The 25,371-nt window shown below is 40.1% G+C and overlaps 1 protein-coding gene, 1 long non-coding RNA gene and 1 other non-coding gene across 4 annotated transcripts in view; 1 reads left to right on the top strand and 2 right to left on the bottom strand.

Annotated features, from left to right (window-relative positions):
• Positions 1-417: 417 nt before the first annotated feature.
• Positions 418-25,371, bottom strand: part of LOC124304996 (uncharacterized) — a 52,034-nt gene continuing 27,080 nt past the window's right edge. Inside the window, exons 1-11 of one of the 2 annotated variants that reach the window (XM_046763890.1) lie at positions 21,437-21,784; positions 20,281-20,442; positions 19,747-19,853; positions 15,597-15,680; positions 6,944-7,107; positions 6,096-6,278; positions 5,113-5,268; positions 4,850-5,002; positions 3,440-3,701; positions 2,144-2,542; positions 418-1,560 (exon numbers count right to left, since the gene is read on the bottom strand). In XM_046763890.1, coding sequence (XP_046619846.1) covers positions 1,147-1,560; positions 2,144-2,542; positions 3,440-3,701; positions 4,850-5,002; positions 5,113-5,268; positions 6,096-6,278; positions 6,944-7,107; positions 15,597-15,680; positions 19,747-19,853; positions 20,281-20,296 — 1,938 coding nt within the window. In that variant the 5' untranslated portion in view covers positions 20,297-20,442; positions 21,437-21,784 and the 3' untranslated portion in view covers positions 418-1,146. Of the gene's footprint in view, positions 1,561-2,143; positions 2,543-3,439; positions 3,702-4,849; positions 5,003-5,112; positions 5,269-6,095; positions 6,279-6,943; positions 7,108-15,596; positions 15,681-19,746; positions 19,854-20,280; positions 20,443-21,436; positions 21,785-25,371 lie in introns of those variants that run through there. The other variant, XM_046763892.1, reaches the window with a different exon arrangement.
• On the top strand, positions 5,253-25,026 carry LOC124305007 (uncharacterized). Its single transcript, XR_006908301.1, has 3 exons — positions 5,253-5,343; positions 6,973-7,160; positions 24,901-25,026. It is a non-coding gene; the product is annotated as an uncharacterized LOC124305007 (long non-coding RNA).
• Trnae-uuc (transfer RNA glutamic acid (anticodon UUC)) lies at positions 5,499-5,570 on the bottom strand. Its single transcript has one exon. It is a non-coding gene; the product is annotated as a tRNA-Glu (tRNA).

The raw sequence follows: 25,371 nt of genomic DNA, 5'->3' as shown, positions 1-25,371 counted from the left end.
TCTGCAAGGATTTATCAATCCTGATTTCAATTATTCTACAAAAAATACTTCGAGACGTTCCGTAAATTCGCGAGGACGGTAAATTTCTGAGTATTAATGCCTGGCAGACTTGTGAATTTCTATAATTTTGCTCGAAGTGCTACGTAAAACATTTCGTTGGTGAAAAAAAAAAAATCGTTCATTATTTATAGCGGTTGTTAGCCGCTTTCTGACTTTTCTAACGCGTAACTGCAATTGTTCAGACAGTTACACGATCCGTTATAGGTACTTATATACTATACATCTAACGTGAACTGAGTGATTATTTTATTTTGTACAAAGTGACGTCCTAATTCAAATATTCTTAATACCTATTGCAGTATTAATCGTCCTTTCAGGCTAATTCATTACGAGTAATTATCATACTTATCACTTTTCACATCAACAATCATATCTATCAAGTGCAATTACTACTTTTCTCCATTGTTAATCTAATATACTAAACTCAACGCTTTAAGCCTGGAAAAATACACTGTCGAATACTGTTAGCATATATAATTATGTATTACACGCATAGGTATAACATTCGTAACTACTTATTTCTGATAGATTTAAAACGTTCAGTCTTTAGCTTTTAAAGCTACTGGCAAGACCGACAATATTGGTAAAACTGATGGTGCAGATTGTTCGAGGAAATTCATAGAGAAACTTGGTACCTTGGAGAGACACGCCTATTAACAACAAACATAAATCGTAGACGAGCCAGCTGCCCATAATTTCTGTTTAGAACGCCGAGACCGTGGATGAATTTTGGTAATTTACATATCGACAACCAATTACTCGATGCAATTAGGGTTTCTATAACTCGAAAGTATGTACTTAAATCGAGATTCATTTACACATATTTTATTTATCGGAATCACTCGTCAGGAATTATTTTTATTACCAATAACTTTAAGCATTTAGCTGGGTGTACATGTTTTACTCATTTAAAAAAAAAAAAAAAAAAAAAATACGTAAATAAATCTCGATCCACGCAATACTTTTTAAACAAAACAAACACCGATCCAGGTACAAATTTCCAAATTTCACCCACTGTTCCAGCCGCCTGCCTGAATACGCCGCCCTAAAATCCACAGATAATTCTTGCGTCCATGCATCTCGTCATCAGCACCATTTCTCCATCGGAACAGAGGCGAGCTGGGGTCTCGGCCTCGGAGAAGGCCACCTTAAAGCGCTTTGGCAGGATTCTGCTCTGGACGGAGTTCTCGGAGGTGGTTGCGGAGCTTGATTACCAGCAGCTGGATGGATGGGCTGAAGCGGCTCGTTTCCGCGCTCCGAGTAAACTTCCGTTCTGTCCAAGCCCGTCGGAGGATCGCCCCGGTAATTCCTCTTCACCGGTTTTCGACTTATTTCGTGCTGAGGCGTTGGCGGTGCACTTTCAACCGATTGGAGACTAGCTGCTCTGTGCAACGACAAACGTAGAGGCTTCTTTGGTGGCGTTGGACGCGTCCGGCTTTCGTGGGATCCTGAACACATCACGGATCCGTCCGACTGCTCGGATGCCCTGGATTGGGAATCCTGGAAGCGTAAAAAAAAAAAAAAATAATTTCAAATATTTTCACCCTTTCAAATCTGATCCATGATCTGTCGAACTTCTATCTATCATGATAACAGAAGGGTCGTAAATAAACAGTGATTACAGGGATGAAAGATACTGGTTTCATACTGATTTTGATCTCTGGGATTTGAAGAATGGCCCAGCATTGTTTTACCACACTTGTGTTATTATATACTCGTTACAAAGCTTTCAACACTTCACACGGTATAAACTTCGAAACCATTCTTCGTACGATTTTCACAAGATTTTAACACACGTTCTATTCTGGTGTACGTAATTTTCTCTGGAACTAGAACAGTTCAGGTTCAAATTAGTCTCTCTCTCTCTCTCTCTCTCTCTCTCTCTCTCTCTCTCTCAGTTATATATAAATTAAATAAAGAAGACTTTCTCAAATTCGACAAAATAGCGAAGAAAACGACGATATTAGAATTCCAACTTCTCGTAGTATCGACGTTTCAAAAATTGTAGACCATTTTTCAAACTTCAAAGCTCAAAGTAAAGATGAAACTAGCATCGTTCGTCACCTCGTCGAATTTTTATTACCTGTATTCGGTAGTACGTTGGCTCCGAGTCGAATTCGAGAGACTGTAAGGAAGGGGCGTTTCTCCTGCTTTTGTGAACTTGTTCCATGGCGGATTCCGCGCGAAGCGGTCTCCGCTGTATCCCGGAATGCGACTGCTTGCAGTCAAGGCTAGCCGTCGATCTGGCCAACTGATAACCCTGGGGTCTCTGCCTGGTTTTCGCCTTGTGACCGTGGCTCGTAGCTCCGTCGGATCCGAAGTCCGACTCCTTCGAGAGCCGCGTTTCGTTCATCCGACGAGGATGATCCCCGTGTCTCGTTCTGACAGTGGGCAGGCTCTGCCTCAATTCGGCCGGACTTTTCGCCCCCAGACCCGGTAGGTTTCCAACCAGAGCCGTGACTTGGGGTCCCTTTTGAAAAACCTGCGCAGAGCAAATGGGTCTTACGAAATCGTCTGATTCAAACGTTATGGGGTTAAATAAAGGTTCATTTTCTACAATTTATTTGAGAAAAATGAATTAACATTTTTTAATTTTCTTTTCCTTACGTGTTAATCTGAGTATTGAATTTTTTTTTCACTAGCGACCACCTGCAGGTTGCAATTTTCAATCCAGAACAGAAAATGAAAAGGATTCTAACAGGAGATGCCGAAGTCTAGTGAAGTACGTAGGATTTTTCAAAAATACTAATTTGTACAAAAATGGCGGCAGTTGGAAGGAGAAACTTTGACTAAAAAAATTTCACTTTATCCTTCAAATTGTTGCGATTTTTGTAAAAATTAATATTACTGAAAAATCGTTCGCACTTCACTAGATTTTGGTGTCTTCGTTTAAAAACTTTTTCGTTTTTTGTTCTAAATTGAAAATTGCGACGTGCAAGTATTTGCCCGTGGAAAAAGAAGTTTCCTTTCATTAGTCTGTTCGCCATTTTGTTTTAAAATAATGAAAAAAAAACTTTTTCTTGTACTTCAAGACTTGTATTAAACATGTATGAAAAACAGAATTGAAAATCAATTCATTTTTCGTAAATAAATCCTAGAAAATGACCCTTGATTTATTGAACGTACGGTAGTATAACCCCTTTAAAAATAAGAAAAAACGGTATGAAAAATCTCAAACAATTTGTTCGTGTTACTTTGCGTCGATGGTGGTGAACGCGAATTTGAGAGAACCTTTTACAACTAGAACGTTTTAAATGAATAAGCTCTCCTGTTCTTCATCTCATTTTCATGTCTTTGGGCATATTTATTCTAAGGTGACCTCGAGAATCGACCCTCCAGTTCCGGGGACCTAGAAAAAAAGCTCAAGAACGACGAATACCTGCACGTGTTCGCGACGACTGGGCGGAGGTTCGGCGGGTGCCGGAGGTCGAGATGGAGTCAAAAGGTCCCTGACCTGTTCCTCGAGGTAACCGATCCTGTGAGTGAGCCGAAGGTTGTCGGATCTGAGGGTGCGAAGAGCAGCGAGGGATTCGCCCTTCCGCAGAACAACGACTTGCGCCGCATCCGGTGCGACAGCCAAAAGTCTGGCAAGATCGCTCCTTCCGGCACCTACGACCAGCTTGCCGTTCACCTCCAGTATTCTGCGAAAAATATGAACGATTTGACGAGAAGATAAAATCCGAGAATAAAAGAATAAAAAATTACAAACGTCGAGTAGAATCGTATTTGCGACTACGCACCGCGCGTAGCGGCAGGAAACGGGGATCGTTAACTCTCCACGGTATTAATGTTATATGACTAATGAGATGTTCCTTGTATCCGACGACTTGCGTTAAATTCGAAATTATTTTTTACTTACCGGGGAAGCCGATTCTGAACCAATCACATAATTAATTTCGTTCAAAACGATTACAATCCGTGTTTAAGTCACGTGAAATTTTGTTTCTTTACTTCGCCGTGTCTCTCTTGGTGAATTAAAAAATTTAACATCCGTGTGGCGAAATTCATGAAACTACTTTTCACGCGACGTTAAGTCTGCTTACAGTGCTTACGAACACGATGCTTAAAAACAAGGCGGTTCCTTGTATTGTAACAGCGTTGGGGGACGAGGTCGTGCGACCGGTTCGCCTGGCGCAATTAGCGGGAGCACATGGCGAACTTCCGGTGTTTTCTGGCCACGCTACGCTACAACGACTGCCTGGGAACCTGTGGATTGTCAGGATTCTGCATTGTTATAAGCGTTGATAGAACGCCGCTCGTATATAACGCCCACGACATGATCCGATCCTCGAATGCTTCGTCGCACAAGCGAGGTTCGAAACGAACACGCGTCGTTCATCGGACTCGCGGAACCTCGTAATTTATCTAAAAGTCTCCAAGTAACCGGATCAAGAGTCAATAGTCCCCATATCACGCAAATACGTATCAATTCGCCTCTGAACTGACTAATTGCTTCTCCTGCGAGAAAGTTACGCGCTCGCTGCGAACTTGCGACATCTAGCGGCGAGTCAAGGTACCTAAAATATTCGGAGAAACCCTTTTGTACATGTCTACTTTTCAGCTTCTCTGATAAAACTTTGTACTTTTTTGCGGATAAAAGAAGAAGAAAATGATATAATGAAATATTCTACGGATCAAATATTGAAGAAATTATAAATTCGAGAAATAAAAATAAAAACCAACAAAATGGCACAAATTTGATGGAGAATCGTAGATGCAACATGTAGAACATTTATCGGATGACACTTGTACACATTTTTCTTAGATTGCTCAGGCCTTCGACGCTCACCTGTCGCCCTTGCAAAGTCCCGAATCTTCAACGGCCCAATCGACGTAGAGGCCCGGTGCATCGTCTCTGGGCCCGGCCCCAAATCTGGGACTCTTAGGATCGGCGCTGACTTCGAGGGCGTGAACGGTGACTTGCGTGGATCCGGAAATACAGCTGAAACAGGGAAGAGGTGTCGTTTTTATTTCTCAAGAAATTTCTCGACCTGGTAAAAATATGGAAGATATTGTAATATCAGGTATCACGTATATCGTATTATATTATACCTGAATATCGTGTGATTTTTCTGCTTCTCTTGCGTGTCCGCAAGCTCTAAGGCCGCCTGAAGGGCTCGACTCTCTTCCCGAAGGGTCAACAGTTCCAGTTCTTCCCTTCCCAATCTGTACTCCAATTCTGCCTGCTGTATCCGCACGTCTATGTTGCTGTGACCGAGAAAAATAATCGACGTTTTTATCGTATAAAATACGAATGAACTGCTGCGTTTATATCTATACAAGGTATATATACTAATAATACATTATAATATGGGACGGAGATATTTGATGATTTTTGTTTTTTTTCAACAATCTCCAAAACAAGTATTCTCGTTTAATATCGATAATCGAACAAAAGTTTATTGAAATGTTGAGGAAAAATATTTTGCCAAAAAAATTTCCCATACCGGGAATCGAACCCGAGCCTCCTGGGTGAAAGCCAGGTATCCTAGCCACTAGACCATATGGGAGTTGAAGGATGTGGAGAAGATTAATTTTTTAAAGCACAAGTCTCGCATCACTTCCGAATAAACATACCTATTGTTACACTGATTGAGATATCGATAATAATGGCAATAATGCGGAAATACATTGTCACGTGAGTTGTTTTTTCCTCAACTTGAAACTAAGAATACGGAGTGTTTTATATTCGCACCAACATTCCGAACGTGCTTTGAGAATTAAAAAGTTCATCTATCCGAACAATCGGTACATCGCATTTTTCTTTCTAGATTCACGAGTACTGAAGAGTGAAAGTAAAAATTTGGAAATTTGTCAAAGTATAGAAAGCCAAAATAATAGAATCGTCGGAGTAAAAAAGAATATATACCAAGGTAAAATATAGAGTCATCAAAATTCTATATTTTCTCTTTCTACTCTTGTAATTCTATTTCTGATATTTCCACATTCCTACCCCCACTCCGCACGCAGGCTTGTTATATATCGAATCTTTCGAGACGATTCAGTTCGCTTCAAGTACATTCAATAAAACTTACTCGGTAATATCGAGCCGTTCCAAAGCCAACTTGAGGTTTTTTATGGCCAGCCGTTTGTTGTCGGCGTCGCGACGCAATCTTTGGAGTCGATCCTCAGCCGCCTTCCGGTCGGATTCGGTCAAGGAAGGTCCGTTTCGCAGGGATAAACGACTGCTCAGCGTATTGCACAGTTGTCCCTTCAAGCTGGAACGAAGAAAAAAAATTTCAAGTCACGCTCACTTCGCAAATGCAAATTAATTTATTTCAGATTTACGCACCGGTTGCGTAACCGGTTTTCCGCACAATTTCTAAATTGCTGAGCGGACCCGTTGAACGGTTTCGTCAAAAAACAAATCTCGATTTTTCGCTTGCGATTTCATTCCGTTTCAACGATTACTGACTGCGAACGCTGTAATTTTAGGCCAAGCAAAATAATGGCAAAAAAAATAGTTTAGTCATCATTTTGCTCACGGCAAAATTCTGAAGCAGGTACGCCAAGATGCTGAATAAAAAAAAATTGACAAATTAATTACGAATTAGAAATTTCAATACGTAATGCAAATCGAAATCAATCGAGAAATCAGAAAACTAAGGCGAAAATCATTTTCCAATCAGAGACACTGAAATAAGCTTGGAATCGCATAAATATAGCAATTGAAACGAAGTCTCGATTACTTTTGTAATTTGTAATCATTACAGTACAGATTCGGCAAGAAAAATCAATTGCATTTTTTACGATCGAAGAGTAGAAAAAAAAAAAATTAATAAAAATAAAAATAAAAAAATCAGTCGGTTGTTTTTGGAATTCGTAATTCGAACGCGGTTGATTGCAAAATTTAATTTATTCACAGGTTATAGGAAACATTTACTTCTGTATAATATTTTCCTTGTCCCGAAGGGCTGTTCGGAGGGCGTCCAATTCCTTGCCAACATCCCTTGCGCGATGTCCCGCAGGCGACGAAGTCACCCCGGCGATGCTTCCGCCCTTTTTTCGCCTCGGCGTAGTCGAGAGGGACACCTCGATGCTGGCCATCTGGAATAATGATCGATAAAAGGGTCGGCTCGTATTGTCGGAGGCTTTGAAAGGTAGACGCGTTGGATTTGTTGCGCCTGTGATATTTCACTCGCTCGCAAAGTGATCGCTGAAGGTAAAATTCCTGTTCTTTATACAGAGGTTGAATCTCGCGAGAGTTCGGACTCGTATATTTATGATTCGAAAATTAATCTCTGTCCACTGTCAACGGGGTCAGCGTGATGGCTGAATAATTTGGTTACTTTGAGGTTTGAGAATAACGGCTCTTGTGATCTAACGATATACCTACGGAAAAATTTGCGTTCTTGAACTTTGTCGCGTTGTTCGGTGACAAATTTGTCATTTTTTTTTTTTTTTTTTAATCTCATTCAATTTGCGTACGTACGTTAAATACTTTCAACTAGTCCATTTTTTTTCGTCAATATACACATACGTTTTTCATTTTTCTCACATCTAGAGCTTATACGAATGATCTAAGATCGACACACGTATTTTATCCTAGTAAAATAAAGAAAGTCAGAACTCTGTATTAAAAAACATTCAAACATATTCAAAATTATGATTTGATATAACAAAAATTCCTGTTCTAACAGTTTTGTCTGATACATAATTAACTTTCAAAAGTCAACGAAGAATATCCACTACCCGAGACACGTTGCAAGTTAAGATAAATTAGTTTTTTTTTTTTTTTTTGCACGTCAGCTTGACGTTGACGAAAATTTATGTGCAATTGTAATATGCGACGGGGTTAAATAATAGTTGTAAGTCGAAACCAAACGTGCGTGATTGTTGTGAGGTTTTTGAATTTAATAATTTATGCGACTTTGATCGAACGTCTTATCACATCGCATTATTATCGCGATAGAATTAATTAAGCAGCTAGTAGTTTATTATACAGTTATTTTTACATAACCGCACTAAATGCACGAGTGTTTGGCCCTGGGCAGAATTCGGTTACGAAATATAAATGGCTGTTGAAACCGCGTGCAATAAACTTGAGACGAACATATCTGTATATATGTAATCATTATGTATGTACATTCATCGTATACGCTAGCGATTAGATCTTGTAGTTTGTAATCGGGGAATCTAAGCTATGACAAATTGAGACCTGTTACACTGTAATATAGAAGCTTTGCAAGTAATCTGCATATAATTATACGGAAAATTCATGGTAACCATCGACCAGCATGCGGTTGCCGGTCGAATTGCAAGCGTCCCAAAGCCGTCCTTATGCAAATTCGGATCACAGTCATTAGAAGCGCGTCTTGTGATCTTCAACGCGATCATATATTCCTATAGATGTTGTAAATGTGTACTCGAAGTAGGCGAACACCTAGAATTATGTATTCGACGGATTTAAATCGTCTACCTCTCCCGCAATTCCAAAAAACGAGCTACGTACGTTTTTTTTCAATTTGTCAGTTTTTTTTTTTTTTTTTTTCATCTCATTTCCCTTAAAATAGCAGATCTCGAGGTATCGAATTGTTTCAGGGTGCAAATAATACACGTTTCTGTCCAGTATCGTTTCACACCTCATGCTTCTTCACTGCGTTTCAAACACTTCGTACAATTCTGTTATTTCTGGGTTTCGAAGGGTTCTTTTTGGAACGATCGTAATTACGGAGGCTCACCTTGTGCGTGAAACGGATGGCGAAATATTTTCCTATATCACCTTTGAGTTCCCAGACGTGGCCATTCACGTAATCAGACCGTAATTTCGCCGGAGGCGAAATGCATGCGATCATCTTTGATCGTTTCATGCCTGAATAATTATCACACCGTCTAAACCAGACGGATAATATAAGCTTTGAACAGCAGCCCGTGTAAGGTATGAAACTTGCACTTGCACTCGACTTGGATTATTCTGACCCGAAATTAATACCGCTTCAACGCCCGGCTTCGGGGAAGACGAATTTCGATGAGCAGTTGGAAATGAAACACGATAAAGTGACGTAAAAAAAAAAAACTGGCGTGATTAACGACATAGTTTCGAGAAACAATTTCGAGTTATTTGTTCTTCTAAGTTAGGTTGAAACTTGGAAACGTTTCAAAGATTTCTTATTCGAAATTAGTATCATTCATTTTTGATATGAATATTACTATGGTTAAATAAAATAAATCGCGAAACTTGTCGCATTTACTGATAAAAATCGAAGGTCCTGAAATACTTGTAAGATACTTGTACAAACTGATGACAAAATGTTTGCACGTGTACTCAAATAATGTACATACGCAGCTTTATCAGAAATGTTAGGGATAGTTGATCCTTTGGTATTTCTTGAATTCCATCCCATATTATACAATATCTTCGGCAATACGTCCGATTTTTCAATAAAGTTCCGTCCAAATAAACGAAGCACTTGAATATAGTTTTACACTATACGGTATATACTTGCCATACCACAAAATTAAAAATGCAGTGAAAGAATGCAATGAGAACTAATTGAAAATCCTTGATCATAAAAGTTGAGATTCCGAGAATTCTGAATTTCACAGTAAACGAGACGAAGGGAAAGGGCGAAACTACACTCTGACTCTCTACAAGTACCCGAGCGGAGATTTACGGGTAAAAGATGTGTGTACAAAGCCCGCGGGTTTCAGGGCTGGATGTTTATGGACTAATTCGTTGATATTGAGTTACGGTTGTAGGAGGTCCTGGACTGTTAGGCGATAAAACTCACAGGATGCTTAACGATCGCTGGATATTTTATCCCAGCAGTTCCAGGCTGGGGCTCGACGCGTGGTGCCGGGGGTCAAGACATCCGGTTTATCCGGTCCCCAGGATGCGTGGGTGCAGAGCGATGCGCGAAATCCGCGGTACTCGAGGCGATGCGGTGCGATACCTCGACGATGCCTTAATCGCTGAACCGAGAAAGGATGCTGATCCTGCCTTTGCGTCCCGCCGTCGACAGCGGCGTCGTAAATTTTCTAATCCGTTACGGGGTTCGTAATTAAGTAATTGGCCGAGGGGGGAGTGGGTGTAAAAAATGAGAAAAACCGAAACTCGGAATGATCAGAATTCCGCACATAAAAATATCGAAAATCCGGAGCAAAGAAAAGCTCGTAATTTCGATGTTTGAGATTTTTTCATTTTCATACTGTTGAACAGATTTTCTCAGCTTACGAATATATTAATTCATGAATACACCATATCCACCTCTGTCTCGTGATAGCAAATAAGAAAATGGCATTGAGTTTTCTGTTTTATTGACTCAAGATGATGTTTTCTGGTGTCGAAAAATATTTGCATAGTAATTCTGTCATTGATACAACCGACTAAAACGATGCATTCGTGTGCATAATTCAGTCGTCTTATTTCGGTTCATTTTTCTCTCTCTTAGCTCCGTCCCCAGTTTTATATCATAATAATTACCGCGAAAATGTGACCATGCTTCCAAGATTCTTCGCCGTAAGTTTTCTCATGGAACGTCTCAATTACTCGTGCAAATTAACATGTACAACGCAACATTTTGGATATCCTTTTATTTTTCAATTTCATCATTCTCCTCGCGCTTTAATCATATCGCGTGGATGCAATTGGAATTTCAAAGTGACGCGCGTATATCCTCCGCAGAATTTATACACGGCATTGGTATACCTATATATCAACGTAATACAACTCTACAGATGAAATACGCGCTGTGCGAAAATAAAGGAAAGGGAAAAGAGATGAAAATTTCGTATCGCTTTAATGCCCGCAATTCGCCTCCGGACTTTTAACGACTCACTGAATTGCCCGCAGTGTCACACTCTCTGCTTTCTTCCAGGCTTACGAAACAAGCTGTGCGTTTTATAGGCAGACACTCGCACGGTTATTATATATATATATACGACGCGATTAGCTCGCAGTATACGTCAAATACCTTAAACCGTCGACTTCGAACATTTAACGGCTGAAATTCGTGACGAATTATCGTCTTCCATTCGTATTATTTATAACATATCTCCTACATTTTACGAATTCTGTAATTTTTTTTTCCATTTCTCATATTCATCTTTCGAAGTTATGAAATCTCCATCTTCCGATAGGTGTCAAAATTTTTGTTACATTTTATAAAACTTTTCTCAATTATTTCAGATCTTAAATAATAGCGTTTTTTCTACAAGTTTTTTTAAGTCCTATTTCAGATACGCTGGGTGTAAAAATTTTGAAAAAATCACGAGTTGGTTTTTTCTTCGTGTACTTTCGCACAAAAAAAAAAAAAAAAAATACCAAGCCAATCTGATAGATAGACGTTATGGAATCTTGATCAAGATGTCACGGAATGCCCCATACGTGCGTATAACTGCCTATATACGTATGGAGAAAAATTATGGGAGCGTTGAAAATTATACGTTAAGGATATAATCAGAAACTAATTTACATGAGCGGTAGGTGTACGTATACTGTATTACACATGTATAGGCGAATCCCCGCGCTCACAATGATTCCACCACGCATAGCTGTTATTTTATTCTTCTCACAGTCAGCTTCTAAATCCCACGATTAAGTAAATTCTTGGTCTAAGTATCGGGTTCCTGAGGTATGTTCGAAAAGGAGAGAGCCGTGAAAGAAACGAATGAATGAACGAGACGAAATGAGAACAGGAATACCAGAGTTATAATATTATTGGGGTTTTTATAACCCTTGTAGAACCGAGGGGTAAGGGTGTAATTTTATTTCATCATCATTTACGGTGTGCCTGAACTGCGTGGCGAAGCGATAACGCACGTGCTTCGTGTACTTTGTGTACTTTGCGTCGTACATAATAGGTGTACATGTAGTACATTTGTGTGTATATGGAAATGTAATTTAACATCAAGTGCCGTAACGCGGATCCGTTATTTTCGAACTGTATGATTTTAATTAATCAGAGGGACGAAAATCGGCCCCCGCGTTTTACGGACTACGGACAGTCACAATTTATCCGTTATCAGCAAAGCTAATGAAGGATTGTTCTCCGCCTCGTCGTCCGGTGCCAGCATACGGCTTCCGTAAAGCTTCGTCGAGTGTGTAATTCGATCAAACGAATAAAGAAAAAAAAGAAAAATTTCCCCCGAACGAAGCGAAACAATGGGAATAGAAACACAAGCCAAACAGGCGATCATCGATTATAATTAACGGGTATCATTCACAACACTCGGACAAGGCTTTACGTCGAGTCGTGTAAAATCTTCGCTAAAAAGTCTGAAGCAAAATATTTTGAACGCGCACTAATCGCGCTAATCAACGAAATTTAACATAATTATAATCCGGCGATGTAAGAACGGTGAAAAATTTACCCGTTTGAACTTACATTCAAGATACTTAACACTCGACCTTTGGAAGAGCGCGGGGAAAATATAATTACTGGGTGCTGTAATTATGTATCAATTTTGAGAGCGCAAAGCTGACGTAATTTATTTTAACGCGGTACGAAATGAAGAAAAGATTTCGCAGAGGATTAAAAAAAAAAAAAAAAAAAATTTAAATTAAGCATATACAAATCACGTTGTAATTAGCGATCGGTTTTTACTCGGCAAACAGTTAGGTATATTATACAAGCCGTTCCAATTATAACCGACAGTTTCGTAATTGTAAATCGCGTGCTGATTAATTTTAATCGAGTCTGCTCGGCGCGGATCGAAGCTCCGGTTATTCCAGGACGCGAAACGTTCATCTCGTACCTGCAGGGCTCGGTCGAGGGATATTTTACGCAGTATTTACGACGAGCTTTGGGATACCAACGGGCAGATATTAACAAGGACACTTAATTTTCCGTGTCTAATTATTAACGACAATTATATACGCCTCGAATGGGGATAATAACACGGCGTTTATACGAGGGTGTTTATCGCAGCGGCTACCGAGTCGTATAAACTTCTTCCGGCGGCCGCGGATTTACAGCCGCGTAATACAAACGTGCTTCCTTTTCTTTGCTCATTTATTCATTTATTCGTTTATTTAAAGGAAAGTCGTGTGCGTCGGGAGTTTTCCGTCAAACTAGCCGTTAATACCGTACATTTTGAACGTTTAGCGCGGCAAAATATAAGGCGGGGTTGAAAAGTCCAAATTTGAAAAGTTCCCGAATCATCAGATTACAAATTTATTGCTGGTGAAATTTGAAGTAAAAAACGTCCATAACGTTTACTCAAATTTTGATCTCTTTACTTCGAATCTCACCACAAAATTATACGCTTTCCGAACTTTTCAAATTCGCAACTTCGACACTCACAATCAAAGGACGATTGACCCCTGGTCGCGTCTGAGAAACGAGCAGACAATCCACCAGGAGAACAATCGTATGTCCGGAGAGGCAGCGTTTAAATAGTAGAGATTTGCGGCACGAAGTGTTTTCTCACCGTTTTCGTAAAGCAGCTTTCGAGTAAAAATATACGTGTTTATTTATACGTGCACACACAAACATGCCTGCGCGTTTTATACGAATCCTTGACTCGCCTGATGGATGTTTCGAATCAGACGCGTACTTCGGGGGAATAGAACGAATTTTCCAGGAGACTATCAGGATGCGAATTATACAGCTGTCCCAAAGGACGCGCCTGCGGGATGAATCGAGCGTTTTTAGCAAGGCTCCTTGTTTGCCGGGAGAATTTTTTACCCCGGTACCCGGTCGCGTATTCCACTTTTGGTAAGCCAGAAAACAGCGGTGTTGAAAAAAACATTCCCTCCGGTCGGAACCGCACACCCGTATGTCCAGACGGTCAGGGTCACTGACTCCTGCAACGGACTCACAATCTCCCAGGGCAGATCTGTCTACGTTCCAGGAACCAAGGGCGTACGACAGTCCGCTGCGAGACGAATTCAAGTCTCTTTTGTCCGAGTAGAAACGAATTTTTCACTTATTTTTATAACTCTACTCTTGGTAGAAATTATTTATCGAATCGTTCTTCTCAGGAAAACGGTGAAGGTAAAGACATTGAAGCGTCGGTTGGTAGGTCGAAATGTAGAACGGACGCACAACGGAAGGGAAAAATAACGGATTTTGTAGAATTTTCAAGTATCTACAGAAGTGTAAATTGTAGGAAATTCGAAACGTAGAGAGGAAAAATTACTGAAAGTCGAGTCATAGGATCGTCGGACGTTTCTGTCTCTGATTTTCGCACAATTAAAAAGTCGATATTTTTACTTGTGAATTATTCTACTTTTCGACACCCACCAAACTTATTGGCCTGTTATTAATAAATAATTTCACGTAGCGTATTGTCTGCATAAAAATTGTAAATTGGTTCAAACGCCTAACCAGACGTAAAAAGTGTGAGGCGTGAAACGAAACGAAACGAAATGAACGGAGATCATGAAAGGGTAAAATGGACTGACGGATGCGGAATCAAGGTTTATTATCAATCGTCATCGCTCGTGTTTGAAAACGGGTCACACGTAACGACTAAACAGTAATTACAGTATTCTCGAGTCACAGCAAATCCGCGTTGTTGAGGCGTTAATTTCCACAAATTGAATAAAACGAGTTCAATCCAACGCAGACGTGATATATATTTTACCTGTTTGTTTCGCCAAAGTTCAATTGTATATATACGTCTATAAAACTAAAAGTTGTGTAAATTAATTTAATATAATTAACAATTTCAGAAAAAAAAACAAAATTGATCACAGCTATGTTTACGCAGTTTGGAAATACCGGTTAGGGTGTAAAAAAAGCCACACAAAGTTGAATCAGCTGTAAAAAAAAAATAAACTATGAATTCGTCCTCCGGTGCTCGACTTTGAAATATTGCATAAAAATACTTCCTCCCCCCCCTAATTTATTTAACCAACACCGTATGAATAAATGTGCATATTTTAGTTGATTATCAGATATTACGACCAACTGAAGAATTTTCATCGAAATAACGGAACAGCTTGGCAAAATTTTTTCTGCAGGCGTCGTGTTATTCCCTCGGTTATTCCTTTCTGCGCAGTTAACTCGAAATCTGCAGGATCCGAATCCTACGCCACTGGAGATCAGGACCGATTCCGGGCGTGGGGCGGTTTTAATGGCTCTCGAGCAAGACCCTTGGGTTGGGTCCAAAAGATCGGAGTTTGGTCCACGCATCTGCATATAAATCACTGGTCGGACAGGGCCTGTAGCCGAGGGCCTTACGGCGGTCCCCGATCGACGGGCCGAGCCGAACCAACCGCCTTCGGCTTGCCACGTTTGAAAATAAAAAAATAAATAAAATAAAACACACGGGGGCTTCGGGACAAAAACGATATGAGATGACGATAATGACGAAGATGATTTTGTTACACGTTTCGTACAGCTCGGAGGATTTCGTCTTACACGGCACGGAGTAGAAGTGTACATAATTTCGTAGCTAGTTTGTTTTTTATAGCTGGAGTGATCGCCTTTTTACAACATTGGGTATAAAATTAATTGGTGTTCGCAGAAGAATTTTAAACGCAGTAATAATCGATATCGGCTGTAAAAGTTCTCTATTTCTTTCAACGCCACGCGGACTCGAGGAAAAAATATGTCATGGATAGAAGATACTTTAAATAGCACTTTTACCTTAGCCTCCAAAGTTTCTAGCTGCGCCATTCTCGGCTCTAGAAGTTGTTGCTGTTGAGCGTTGCTCCCGGTGTGCAAGGCGGTCTGCAAGTGAGAAAATGAATTCTGTATTAAGCGATATACCTTAAAAATTGAACAACCATCTCGGAGATTTGAAAAATTCTGAGTACGTATAATTATGCTCGGCGAAGAATAATACAATTTACAGTAGCGTTCAAAATTACTTTGACAGTATGAAATTCATAATTATTTTGATCAATCTTTTGTTTTCAATTTTTCTTCATTTTGACTCTATTTTCAATTGAACTCGAGTATATTTTTCTATCTTTGTCAAAGTACTTTGGAGCCCCATTGTATACGATACATTTCTTTGAAATAAAAACTTGGAGAATTGACTATTCGCAGGGAACGCGTAAAAATTGTAAAACTGTCCTAATTCGCAAGGTTAAGAATTTATAAAATTCAATATAAGCCCGAACGTATATGCAGAAAAGGGTTGCAATTAGTAAGAAGAAGGAAAGAAAAATCGTGATAAATTTCTCCTAGTTTTTCGTGTTTCCACCATCTGGAATTGCTCTAAAATTCTGCAAGAATGATCCGCCCTTTCCCGCACTGAGATAAATTTTCAGTTCCGGTAACCGCTCAGTCCTTAACTATTTTTATTTTTTACCACAATCGAAAAATAATAGTTCTAGGTAGAAAATGAAAATTAGTTTTATAGCCATTACTATTCTTTCTCGTTACGATCACTGTTGCTAGATTTTCTTGCAACTGTTGCGAAAATTTAATGCTCGTGCAGCGATAAATTGACGTTAAAGCCTTGTTTGACTAAAAAATTATATTTGGCGTTACAATTACCAAAATGTTTAGGCGTACCTCGTTTTTCGTAATTCCAACAATATTCAAAGTCTTTCAACGATACCTGTTTTACTGAATTTTTCTAGTTACTGTAACAAATGAAATTTTTCTCAGTGCCTAGCCACAATCAAATTTGACAATCCGGTAACGCGTATTCCGTAGCATGTAACGTGCGTGTTTCCTCTCGCTTTGTAAAGAAGTAATTACCCCGTGCAGCGAGTCCGAGAAGCGGTTCGAAAGCGAGTGCGGTGGGGGAAAAAGGAACAGAACCGCAGGAAAATAAACGTCGTTATTCTCGTTCCGGGCGATCGGTATTCCGCTGCCAACCCGCGGGAGAGGTCAGGGGCCAGGAAATCGAAGAACCCCGCGATACCGGGCGAGCTTTGCATATAAATCCGATCGCTTCACCCGCGACAAGAATCCTCCAGGTTCCCGCAGCCCGACTCGACGTGTGACCCGTTCTAAAAAACGCGCGAGTCCAGGCAACAGACGCTGCAGGCATTCTTCTCTAGGGTCGAAAGGTGTCGCCGACGTGGGCGAAGAATGCCAAGCTGCCGCCTCGGACGGCGGACGGCCGAATGTATAATAAAGGCGTTTTGCGGTTGCGAAACATCCGCAGATTCATCGCTGCGGGAGTCTAGGGATTTTTTTAACTTCTCGTTTCTCTGTATTCAGAGAAACAAGGGAATTATCGTAATCGCACGCTAAACGAATAGTTTAGTTTTTACTAGATCCTGACGTTTTCAAGTTTAGAGAATCACTTCTAATTATTATCAGATGGATGTGTATATGTGAGGGATCAATTTTTTTGTCCGATGATATTTCGAGAACGAGTTACCTTTGTATATATATATATATATATATATATATATATATGTAAAGGTATATAGGTCAGTACAGGATTTAAGCCTGGCAAGCCGACGATTCGTGTACCAAAAATCATTCATCCGTCAAGAACATTTTGTCAGAATTCTTTGACGTGAGTATTGCATTATATTATATAAAAGAGAACTCGCTATGATGTTTCGTTCGAAATTACAGATACCTAAATTTTGTTAGGTGATATAATTCGACCCGTGTTGTAAACAAAACTTTGCAACTAAATGCACAATAAAATGCACTGACTACTTGGCGTGATTGTATATTCTAAGCGCGCGTTAATACGTCTAACGGTAAATTTTGCAAGAAGGAAGGGAAAAAATCGTTTTTATATATACTACTGCCGGAAATTATTGGTACAGTTACCCTAATTATGCGGTGCCCGCCGACGGTCCGATGGTTATTCGTTATTATTGTCTTTTTCCTTCGTTTTCAACTCTCATCCAGAACTGGAAACACGATTATATTACGGGGAGAAAAAAATCACCCCTTTTCCCACGAGTTAATTACCGAGGAGTAAAATTCGCCCCCGGACTTTAAACCTCGAGAGAGAAAGAGAGAGAGACGCGCGATGTAATTGCATGTGTGATTCATGGGACAAAAAATGCCACGGCCGTATACCCTCGCAAGTAAAAAAAATTAACAAGAGAGAACGAAAAAAAAAGGAATAAAAAAATAAAATGAAATTAAACCGAGCCCTGAACCTTGCGCAGAAGTTTCTGCAGCGGAAGTCTTACTCTTGAGAAGCGAGTAGCTACTGCTTATACCGTAACTGTACCTTCACCTCGATCACTTGCCACAGCACCTCGCTCTCTTGCTTGTAATTGGTGTGCGGAGGTGTGCGATTAGTGAAATAAAAAAAAAAAAAAGAAACTCCCGTGTCATTCGCGTGCCGTAATATTTTCTCTTCGCTAAAGGGTTCAAGCGTTGTTTTCCTTCTTACTAAAATAGGAATCGCAGAGTCTACACGTTACCTGAAGTGATCGTTCGCCATCCGTTCACTCCACCTTGTAAAGAGAATTTTTATTTTATTTTATTTAATTGTTTATTTAGTTTTTTTTTCTTTGTTTCATGATTACCAGGAAATCCGAGTTAGATTAGATATTGTTACAGCAACTGTTTCGATATGGTTGGAATCACAAGGAACTCGCAATGAAGTAAAAGTAACTATCTTGTGCGATTAATGTTATCAATACTACATTTTCTGATAATATGCAACGCAAAATCAGTTTGTTCAATTTATTCAGTTTACTAGATTCATTTAGTCGGATACATCCTTTATGCCAATTTATTGTCGCTCTAACATCAATAAAACATAGTAATAGCGACGACAATCGTGAGGAATAATAACATACGCTAGATTTTTCATGGGTAATAATCTAATTGTTGTTTTTTTTTATTTTTTTTTTTTATTTTTTTCTCCCAGCACTATATTTTTAGGGTACGGTAAAAAAAAACTGTAAATATTTAAATGACGATTTTTTAATTCTCCTGAATCCCGCTAGCTGTATCTGTTCAATTTATCGTTGCTATTTTGCGAGGCACACGTTGCAAAGAATTTCTGCATTTCACCTGCATGGTAATGAATTTTGCGAAGACTGCGACTGGACGAGAGTACGAGATGATATCGCGAGGCAACCGACTAAGGGCCGAAGCCTCCCTCCTTCGCTATTCTTCTCCGGTTCTATTTTCGCATAAGTGGTCAGTAGATCGCGAATGGGGGAATGCCCGTCAAGTATGGGGAGATAAGAGAAACGACGCGTTTTACCAACCCCACGAGTAAATCGACCTCAGCCATTACGCATGCGTGGAATCGAACGAGAAGTCTTATCGCAAATTCCTCTTTCACCTCTGCATAATTCGGTTTCAATGTCAGTTATGCACGCGTACGTTGCGAATATCTACAGACAAGTATCGCAATCCACGTTTAACCCGACATACTTTGCATTTTTGTAATAAACTGATTATATAAAACCATTTTTATTCCCGACTCAACAATAATGTTCGCTTTTTTACCTGAAAAGTGGCGTATTATTCCCTCTTTACTTTATTCCCTCATCTGTGAGAAAAAAGTATCACTTTTCTCCCTCGTTTACGGGAAATATGACTTTGTGTTTCACACAAATTAATTTTTCGGTTTCGCCGGTCTTCTCTCTTTCTTTTCCATTTTGAACTACTATCTCTCCGTATTATTGTAAACTTTTGATAATATTATAGTTTTCAGACCGATAGATCACACTTACACTCGAAAGGAAAACACTTTTAAGTTAATAATGTGACCAGAGTTGAGTCGGGAATAAAGTCCTATATATGTATCACAGGAATAAAAGTCGATTATTCCCTTGTTACATAATGTCCTATTATCAGGCGATCCACGAATAATTCGCGCTGAAATCACTAGATCACTACTCACTAGAGATATCGAACGCTGCTGAATCTTCAAGCCAAAATCTTCCTTCTCTTCACCGCAGTCCGTTGTGTAGAGAATTACGCTTTTTTTCGATCCTCTGGAACACACGCCTGTTGAAAAATTAGATTTTATTATTTAATTGAATTGTGCGAGTACACTTTAATATTCGAAATTTTACTCTATCGAAACATCATTTTTCGAAATTTAGCTCTACCGGAATCAGACTTCACGGAACTTTGTTCCATCGTAAGTTTGAATTTTCGTAATCTTGCGACCATTCGAAACTTTGTTGATTTTTCAAAGTTTGATTTCTTCACTTCAAGTTTCGCCAACCAAATAATTCGTAATCATGCGCTTTCGGAGCTTTTCAATTTCGGAACTTCGACCCCGCCCGTTAAATTTCTCCCACACGTCTCAAGAAAAATAAAAATGAGTTCACAAGGCCAGGAATGGTTCTCCGCATTCGAAAACCCGCCGTACTTTCCGTCACCCAAATAATTTGCATCCAGAAAACTGATAGCGTCAACTAACTCTGACCTGAGTGTCTTCCCATGCCGGTCTTGGGGCCGATGTTTCGTCAAAGGTTGCGAGCCTGCGGAGCATCGGTGACCACGAGACGATATCATCACGGAGGCAGCATCGCGGTCCAGGAAACGTCCTGCTGCCGGAGGATGTCGGATAACGTCATGAGGAAAACTCCTGCGTGAAACGAAACAGGTATTTAAGTACAATGCGGCGCAATTCTCAGACACGTACTACGGTGAGAATAACGCGTGATAATTCCGAGTCTGAGATCTGGTTGATGGTTCAACTCTGACTGACAGAAGGCGAGCCTCTGAAACTCGCTCGCGAGAAGAAAGTACCGTTTTACAAAGGCTGCGGAGGTAAAATGACGAAAAATAAAGAGGGAACAAGCTCCCGGAGGATTCGAGCCTTCGGAAATTCGAGCTTTGGACACTCTGCAATTATCGGGTCGTCCTGCAAACTGGACGTTTACACGCCCTCGAGACGATCACGGGGAGCTTTTGATACGAAGCTTGTCTACGTGTAATTGTATACAATCTTTGTTAAACATCGGGGGTAATAATTAGTCCCGGTTTGAAAACGACACAGATACTCCGCAACGCTAATTACGTGTACACCTAGAGTACACAATAATTCTTGCTAACAACATATATCGAGCTTGGGAACCGCAGCCAGGCATCAGCCTCGCTCGCATCTTATCTTTACACTTTATCTCTGTTATGTATTATAAACAAACTGAACGATATCTTGCCGAGCTTTGTATTTCGCTCTGAAGACGTATTTCGTTATTTTATATCCCAACGACAATTGTTTCTAGAGGCGAAAGAATCGTTAGTTGAATGTTTAAAATCTGTGTCTTGAAATGGTCGGATTGAATGCAAATTTCTGCGACGTATCAACGTAAAATAGAAGTTCAAACTTCGACTAAAAATTCTTTACAAGTAAATATCACGTAATAACTTCAGAGCGATTGTAGTTTATCGCCTTATTGATTCCTTCGATTGAAAAATAAAAAATTACCCTTTGTTCAATATTCTAGTGAAATTCTGAATTATCCCACTTGACGATTTCAGGTGAGGGTTTTTAGTAAATTTTGATTGCAAAAAATGACATTAAACAATAACGTGAGATTTACAGAGTTATTATCAACTGAAATTTCTCCACCGACCTTAATTTGCACTTTTCAATTACGTCCTCGCAATGCGGAGAGAGTCTTTGCACAAAATCCCACTCAGTCAACTTCAGTTCCATATTTTACAGTTTGATTTCATCATTTTTTTGACGACCCTTAATCCGCAATGCAATCAAACACGAGATAAATTCACTTGCAGCAATCTTGATCGTATCGCTGATACGTGACTTGGCAGTTGTTAACACAAAGAAAATCGGTCTATATTTTCATAAATCGCATCAGCGCGGTTGTTTTATTACAGTTAAATCGTTGAACAACAAAGCTGAGCGCTTCTACATCGGAGCAAAAAGTGCGAGGCTCCGCTTGACGGTAAGCATGTAATGACGCAGGTAGCAATTGTGTAACTAAATAAAAACGCGGGATAACAAGAAGGAGCTTTGGATCGTTGGTGGGACGCGGAGTCGAGGCGCCAGCTAACATTGCCTACGTTTATCGTAGCTGGATGTCAGCCCACGCGTTGAATGTCTTCACCCTGATTCGTAGGTACAACGCGTGTACGTGCAATAATAACAATACCGTAGTTAGGCGAGTCAGATGAGAGCTGGCTAGCTGCTAGACAATACTCGATTGCAAACCAATTTGCATAAATTATACCTACCCAAGTATTTTATCCCCTCTTTTTAGCTCCACTCCTCTGCCTGGATCTCTAGGCCGATTATACACTCGTCTTTTCTACTTTCCACGTTTCTCGTTTACTCTGCAAACTATTGAAAACCTTCGTTTCAATTACCGATCTTTTTTCGTTTCAACGAATTTTCAGAAGTACAATAAATTCGAGGGGAAAGTAACCGATACCCGATAATCGGCGCGGTTTATCAGGTAAAACCGATTTTCTTCTTCCTCGTTGTCGCGAGTTCTTCTCGAAAATATATTTTCGCTTAAAGATAACGAACAATAAAGTAATTCTGCTAGCGTATTTGACACACGCAGACACAGGGGTTGGGGAAATCTCTCAGTCTTTATTTGCGTAGAAATTACAGCCTCGCAAGTCGAGATTCCGCTCGGTTTCGTACTTCGTTTGGATCAAACGAGCTTAATTAACTCTCGAGCTTTGCCAGAACCGCTTCGTGACCCGCTTGGCTCTTCGATTCGGCCAAATGTCACGAGTAATCCAAAAGCGGCGTGGAGTTTTTATCAAAGTCTGGTTTTGTATCGCCGCAATCGTACCATCCAGACTCAATAAACCAAGTTTCGATCTGTTCGCAGTAAACGCGTCGACGATTATCGGAATCGCAGATTAAAACCGCGCGACTGATTTCAAACAACGTCGAAAAGCTTCGCTGAACGTTTCGCACCAACGGCTTCGTGATGCGAGATGGCGGGAATTTCGAATATCGTATCGGGCATGCCTGCAGGACTCGACCGTTCTTGACGCCAAATTAGATGCTTATCCCCGAATGATATTATCGGTGTTGTCTTTCATGCGTCGGGCTGCGATGCGAGTTGGCGGAACTCGTCGTCACGGACGGTGAAACGCGTGACGGTGCCGCATAAACACGGAAGGGTTCAGCCGGAGTTCAAACACGGGGTAACAACCGTGCCCAAAACCGTGACGACATCAGGAGCTCGCAGCTGCGAGTCAGGTGTCGAAGCGGATGAAAAATCGACGAAAGATAGCGAAGAATAAACAAAGAAACTAAAATTTCATTCGATCCAGGATAACCGCGATGGCCATCGTATAAAGTATCTGTGACACGGGTTTGCTACCAAAAAACTGCACAGATTTTTAATTACTGAAACCGGAAGAAATACTCGGGAAATTCCATCGCGTTGGTTTTTTTTTTTTCTTTTTTTTCTTCTTTTTTAAGAAGTGTTTGTGGTTTCATTCAGAGTGAAACTCCGGTTTAACTCGAAATCTGGTATCCCATTCTTGATTCTGAAGATCGTACGCAAAGGTGATTTCTCACTTTCATTTAATATGTGTCAGAGTGAGACTCGAGAATAAATACAAACAGGGAAACAGAAAAATGAAAACTGAAACGTGTACGGAGTGGTATCAAAGAGAAGAAGAAAAGGTTTCATAGGAAAAATAGAATGAACACGGAATGCTAAGTATACTTCGTGAAAAATTATTTGTTTAATTTCATAAGAAATATTGTTTAGGTCGTTCTAACGGAGTGGTGGTTTTTTCATTATTTTTACGCAAGGACCTTGTATTTTTTAAAAGCAGTGTACGCGATGGAGGAAAATTGAAGTCACTTTTGTATTCAGCAGAATCGAAAACAAAATATCTACCAAAAACATCCCATGCAGTTGAAATAAAACATTCTTTTGCAGACCAGTGTAATCAAAACCGGCTTCACGTCGAACCGGGATTTCTTGACCTGCGGCAAGAACCCGCAGCGTTTCTCGCCTGGCAATTTACAGCGCACGTTCTGTAAGCGTTTTTCAGGCATTCCGTGTTATTCACAACCGCACAATTAGTAGCTACAACCACTTTTCACCTGGCGGGTATACAAGCACGTAACCGATTCCAAATTTCTGTCGTGGTATTCTTATTTCATCGACGATTTCTGTAAATATACATGTAAACTCGCGATACCGAGAATCGTGTGTTACCGACTCTCTGGTTTCACCCAGAATTTTGACCGACCCTGCACGCAGGAAATGGGACACCATACAGGAACTACGGGGCGCAGGTTTCTCGTTCCGAGGTAGCGAGTACGGCTACTCGTATAACATTTTTACCGAGAACTCGATATTTTTGAGCTGATTATTTCTCCTGGTCGAAATGCAGACTCGTTATAAATACATAATAACAAAGTAAATTTAATTAGCAGCTTACGTAGCGAGATAGCATCTGCTGGATGATAAAACGAGATTGAAAAATAAATACAACTGCTCGCGATTTCTGCTATCGGATATTAAAGTTACATGTATAATGATGCGATCGTAATTGCTATGACTCGGAGTCAATAAGAATAACATCAAAAATCATTAGGGGTCATTCGATAAATGCGTTTAGAAAAACGAGACGTCCTGTTCATTTATATTCCTCGAACATGTTTCGTTATGGATAATCTTAAAAATAGATCGAATTCTGGATTAATAGACAAAAAAAGGGTGTCAAGCTTTGTGACGTATTATTTTGAGGGGTTCAGGCAAAATCGTCCAAAAAAGCGATCGTACTTGTCGAACAGTCCCTAATTAGTTTGTAATTAAGTAGAATTGTTGTAACACTGGAGGTTTTGTACGTCGCAGTTAATACTCGTAGTTCACTTCACATTTCAGTAGGTATATGCTAGACGGTAAAATGACCTTTGACCAATCACGTAAAGTCGAAATCATAGGTATAATGTATCATTAAATAACAACAACGCGACGATCAGACAGGAATGCCCCGTCCTTCAGGATCGGCTACACGCCATCCTCCAGGGACGCGGTATTAAATTAAGATCGTGAGAGCGGCGTGAGTTAACACGGATATTTTCCACCGTCAGGCTCCAGACGAGGTACAATTGGAACACGCGACGTCACGTTGGCCATTCGAAGCATTCCGTTTCGGAGAAGGAACGAATTGGGATTGGGATCTAGATTTTTACCTTGATTTTGAAAATGAAGAGGTCCGAAGTAGGAGCCGGAATACCGAATGGGTGACTGGCTATACGGATACCTATACCTACCAGTCTTGAGCAACGTTGGAATTTACGGTCGGACAGGTATAAGAGGTGTTTGTAATAATAATAATGATGGTAACAGCGTATACGTGCATACGGAAGCATAGATGAAATTCTCGATGAAAATTCTCAACGGCTTATTATAATCGGTAGGGTGTTTACGACATTTCGCTTGTCGTGAAGTATATTTTTGACGATCCGTTAAAGACGCTTATTCACGTCCCATGAAATCCTACTTGATTCGGTAGCTTGTTTATACACTGAGAAAAATTTCATTTGTTACAGTAACTAGAA

This window comes from Neodiprion virginianus, chromosome 5 (assembly GCF_021901495.1).
Source record: "Neodiprion virginianus isolate iyNeoVirg1 chromosome 5, iyNeoVirg1.1, whole genome shotgun sequence".
Lineage (NCBI taxonomy): Eukaryota > Metazoa > Arthropoda > Insecta > Hymenoptera > Diprionidae > Neodiprion > Neodiprion virginianus.
This window is presented reverse-complemented; position numbering and strand designations above follow the sequence as displayed.